This window comes from Dictyostelium purpureum (assembly GCF_000190715.1).
Source record: "Dictyostelium purpureum unplaced genomic scaffold DICPUscaffold_9, whole genome shotgun sequence".
NCBI lineage: Eukaryota > Evosea > Eumycetozoa > Dictyosteliales > Dictyosteliaceae > Dictyostelium > Dictyostelium purpureum.
The window spans coordinates 163,732-169,093 of record NW_003519346.1 but is presented as its reverse complement, the minus strand read 5'-3'; the positions used below and the strand labels follow the sequence as shown (position 1 = coordinate 169,093).

The window sequence follows — 5,362 nt, the reverse complement described above, 5'->3', positions numbered from 1 at the left end:
GAGGCTTGGAATGAATTTAATGAAATAGCTGAGGCAAGAAACAAAACAGATTATAATGGTCCAACTCTTTTATTGACTAATTACAGCGAAAGTGAACAAATGAAAAAACATAAAATAGAAAAAGATGAAAAGAGACCAAAAGAAAATAGAAAGAAAAGAAAAGAAAGGGAAAGAGACAGAGATAGAAGAGATGAAAAAGTTAAAAACAAAAAAAAGAAAATTAAAATTTCCCTAAATGATGATTCGATGATGGATGAAGAAAGAAAAAGAGAAAAAAAAAAAAGAAATGATAATGGCGACTTTGACCATTCAAATGAAACTTCAGTAACACCACCCGCTCTTTCAATATATCGACCAGGAGATCCAATTGATACAGATAAAGACTTTTTGGCCTTAGTTGCTAAAAATATGAAACTATTTGAATTTCCCGAAAAAAACCAATCCACAGAAAATGATATATACAACGTAGAGAAAATTCTTTCAATGCGTATACGTGGAGGTGTAAAAGAATATCTTATCAAATGGGAGGGATATGATATTAAAGAGGCAACCTGGGAGGCCGAAAGTGATTGTTTTTGTACAGATTTGATTGAAGAATTTGAAGAAAGCCAAGAATCAAAAAAATAAAAACAAATAATAAAATTGAATAAATTATAGAATACAGTTTCAAAAATGTTAAATAAAGACCTCAAACCCAATTAATGTACCGTGCAAGTAAAAAACCACCACTAAGATTAACTTGTAAAGAAGATCCAATCATAGTTAAACCAATAGTATATAATTATAACTAAATTAATTATTTATGAATTTGATAAAATGGCCATTTATTAAATCAATATAAATAATAATTTAAAGTTTTAAAAATTAATATAAATAAACAATATTTTTATTGATTATAATAATAAAATATTTCTTAAATAAAATTATTTTTTTTATTTATTTGTATATTTTTAATGTTATAGAATTTTAATTTTAAAATATAACTAATTTATTTATTTAATTTTTTGATCGTATTACTTTTTTGTTTTTAATTAACATTATATTTTGATATAATTACTTATAATATATTTTCAAAAAACTGAGTGACTTATAACTATTACTTTGTTTATTATTATATTGAATGGTATAGAAATTAAAATCGATTGAAATTAAATTGTAAAAATATCACAGTAGTGGAATATTACCTGATTTATTGCTTTATTTATACCATTTACATTATATGCTATCTTTGGTGTTGTCCGATGCTCTCTTTGTTGCTGCATATTATGGTGGTGTTCAATAGTTGATTGCTATTATTACAAAACATTCCTATTATTAAATAGTGCAATTGGGGTATAGTATTGAATGATCTTTTTATTATTATTCAATAGTTACCCCAATTTTAGTCAATATCAACACGTTACGTCCATTTTAAATTTTTAAAATAATATTTATTTTTTAAAAATCAAATAATTTTTAAAAAAATTTTTTTAATTTTTCCAATTTTTTTATTTTTTTTTTTCAACGCACAACAAACACACACATAAATAATTTTAATAATGTAAACTATAGCATATCTAATCAATAATAATAATAATTTTAACAGTACTGAAATATGTTTAAAACCTTTCGAGATCAAGTAGGTAAATTAATATATTTTAAAACAATAACAACAACAACAACAACAACAAATCCACACATATATAGAAATTGGCATTGTTAAAGAAATATAGAAAATAGAATCAGAAAAATTAAAACCAATTAATTAATTAAAACCATTTAATACCCTTACAGGATCTGCTATCATCGATATCATGAATGAAAGGATTTTAATCAATTATATAAAGAATTAGCCAATGTTTACCAAATGCACAGCGATCCTATTAAAAGAGATTCTATACTATTCACAAGTAATAATAAATATCAATCCAACCACGAACTATTGCATTCAATAATAATAATAATCTCAAAATTAATAGCAATATCTATCATAAAAAGTTACAAAGTCGCAGAAACTCAAATTCTTTCAATCTCGGGTAAATCAGCAAAATTCAAATCAATTACAAATTTCGTTTAAAAATTCAAAAAGTTCAATATTTGCCTTGGCCCCAACAACAGTGATAGAACCCAAATAGTTTAGATAAGGGTAATAAAAACTTCAACTTTCCCTGGTCAATCAGTAGCAGGTGTAACAACTTTAATTAGACAAATACAATAGTAACTGGACAAAGTGTAGGTGGTTTTACAAATGCAAATACTTTAGGTTTAACATTATTAAATTCACCAGGCCAATCCGTTGGTGGGTTAACTACTTCAAATTCAATAGCTGTCATAACAACAAGTAAAACAACTGGATTAACTACTGCAAGCTCAATTGAAACAGGTCAGTTAATAACTGGTTTAAAAACTTCAAATACAATTGGAGGTGGCCAATCAGTAGCAGGATTAACAACTTCAAATACATTTGGTTTAATTTCGAGTGCAAATTCCGTTGCAGGTTTAACAACTGCAAATACAATCGGTGGGTGGACAATCAGTAGCAGGTTTAATAACTTCAATTGGATTGACAAAGTGTAGGTGAATAAACTACAAATGGTGCATCGAGTGTTTTCATTTCAGGTGTAAACTCTGTAGCAGGATTAACCACAGCAAATACAATTGGAGGTAGTCAATCAGTAGCAGGTGTAACAACTTCAAATTCAATTGGATCAACATCATTGAATACAATAGGTCAATCCGTTGGGGTCTTACAACTATATATATTTAATTATCGAATTAAGGTCATCTATATAAAAAAATAATAATAGAATTTACTCAGTAAATCAATAATCAGTCTTCAGTTATTAAGAAAGATAAAATTAAAACATTTTATAATAATTAATAGTTAAAATCAATATAGTGCTAAACCAAAGGCGGTCCTCGTTAGGTGCTAACAGTAACACCCAAATATCACCAACTTATTTTCATATGATTTCTTTATTTCATTCAGGTTTTAAATTTTTATTTTCTTTTGGATTTAAATCGTCAGTTAATTTTCACACCAGTTTTATTTATGCTAATTTTTAAAATAAACATTACAAATAATATTTTTAAATAAAATAATTTTAATATAATTATATATTTATGTATTTAATAAATACATAGATAAATTATGTTAAATGTTAATTTTTTGAAAAAAAATTAAATTAATCTTTATTAATTTTTTTTTGAATTTTTAATTTGAATCTATTATTTTGATGTTCATCTACAGAATAAATAGAAGTAACTCTGTAACATAGGTATTATCTGTTTTAATAAGAATTTTTTTATAATAAAGTATAAAAACTGTTTATGACTCTAAGTCTGATAATATATCTGTTATTCCTGATTCACAGTGTTATATATAATAAAGTTTTGAAACTTGAATGATTTGCTGTTTTTTATTTGATTGATATAAAAACAAACTGTTGGACTAGACTCTACATGGTTTCTTTAGTGCACATTCTAAGTCATTGAGCCACATTTATCTAAATTTATTTGACTTTGCTAATTTAATTGCTATTTTTGATTGAATGTGTGAATAAAAAGATTTCTCCTAAAATCTAAATACTAACAATTATCAAAACTGTATACCAAATATTAATTGAATTATAAAGTATATCTAAAGATGAAAACTTGTTTGATTTTGGATTTGATTGTAATTGAGGTGAATTAAAAATATCTACAGAATTTGGCCATCAGCTTTTCATAATGAAAAAGAATTAAAATACTTGACACCTGAAGCATTGGGAATTGTCATATTTAAAGATGGAATTTGAAAAAGTAGTCTTATACTTTAGTTGATGGAATGCCTTCAATATTACCAAATGATATATTTATGGTCCTAACCTACTACATCTCTTGCACAACCCTTTCTACTTGATTTTGATTCGATATTTATATTAAATTATATTTTGAATTACAATTGATTTCTAAAATCCCTTTTTTATGATGATCGCATATTACCGAAAATATTTAGAGTTGGAATCTCGTATTCAGTTTTTAATGGAACCATACCAGAACAAAAATGGCTTTAAGTGGTAAAATTTAAAGAACCCAATACTGATGCTTCTATTATGATTTGTGAAAGGCCAATTGAAAGTCTCTGAGATGATTTACTTGAGATTTAGGGCGGAAATAATAGTTTATTGTTGGCTAAGTGAAAATTGGCAAACCCAAACAATGATGGACCTCTACTTTGAGCATACTTTTGAGCTTCATTGGCTACTGATTGCTTTTAGGTATTATAGTTTTTTTGATTATTAAATGATACTAAAAAATTAAAAATGTAGTAATGTGTAGATTAAAATTGGGTTATACTGAAAAATCCTATTAAATGTGATTATTTAATAAATAAAAGCTAAAAGGATGATTTTTAATGATTAATATTAATAAATTTAAAAATAAAAATAAAATATTAATGCTTACATTGAATAAACAGAACCACAATGTTTCATTACTGATTTGAAAAAAACACAATTGAAAAGAATAAGCTATTCCCCCAATGTATGATAAATGATTTGAAATAAATAAAATATTGAAACTTAACAAGAAAGATTTAAAATTTGCCCTGCAACGGAATTTGCACCCGAAATAAAACCAATCGATACACCAGTTGAAGTTAATCCACCAACACTTTGACCTGTTACTTTTGTATTTGAACTTGCAGTAGTTAATCCAGTTGTTTTTCGAAATGACGACTTCGAACTTGAATTTTGCAAATATGATTTACCTGAGATTGAAAGAATTTGAGTTTCTGCACTTTGTGACAAGGTGGTGGTTTTTTACTTGCACGGTACATTAATTGGGTTTGAGGTCTTTATTTAACATTTTTGAAACTGTATTCTATAATTTATTCAATTTTATTATTTGTTTTTATTTTTTTGATTCTTGGCTTTCTTCAAATTCTTCAATCAAATCTGTACAAAAACAATCACTTTCGGCCTCCCAGGTTGCCTCTTTAATATCATATCCCTCCCATTTGATAAGATATTCTTTAATACCACCACGTATACGCTTTGAAAGAATTTTCTCTACGTTGTATATATCATTTTCGGTGGATTCTTTTTTTTCTGGAAATTCAAATAGTTTCATATTTTTCTCTACTAAGGCCAAGAATTCTGGATCTGTATCAATTGGATCTCCTGGTCTATATATGGAAAGAGCGGGTGGTGATACCGAAGTTTTATTTGCCATTAGTTCAAGTTGGTCCTTATCTGTTGGAGGGGGTGTGCTTGAAAGGTCAAAGTGGTGTTGCTGTTGTTGGTGTTGTTGATGTTGTGGTTGGTGTTGGTGTTGTTGATATTGTTGATATTGTTGGTGTTGTTGGTGTTGTTGGTGTTGTTGGTGTTGTTGGTGTTGTTGG

At 26.8% G+C, this 5,362-nt stretch overlaps 2 protein-coding genes across 2 annotated transcripts; one reads left to right on the top strand and one right to left on the bottom strand.

Moving 5' to 3' along the window:
* Positions 1 to 447: 447 nt before the first annotated feature.
* On the top strand, positions 448 to 615 carry DICPUDRAFT_24178 (uncharacterized protein; the record flags this gene model as incomplete). Its single annotated transcript, XM_003283531.1, has 1 exon — positions 448 to 615. A coding segment is annotated over one exon (168 nt), but the record flags the coding sequence as incomplete, so codon positions are not given.
* Positions 616 to 4,884: 4,269 nt separating this feature from the next.
* Positions 4,885 to 5,052, bottom strand: DICPUDRAFT_24139 (uncharacterized protein; the record flags this gene model as incomplete). Its single annotated transcript, XM_003283502.1, has 1 exon — positions 4,885 to 5,052. A coding segment is annotated over one exon (168 nt), but the record flags the coding sequence as incomplete, so codon positions are not given.
* Between the last annotated feature and the right edge of the window lie 310 nt (positions 5,053 to 5,362).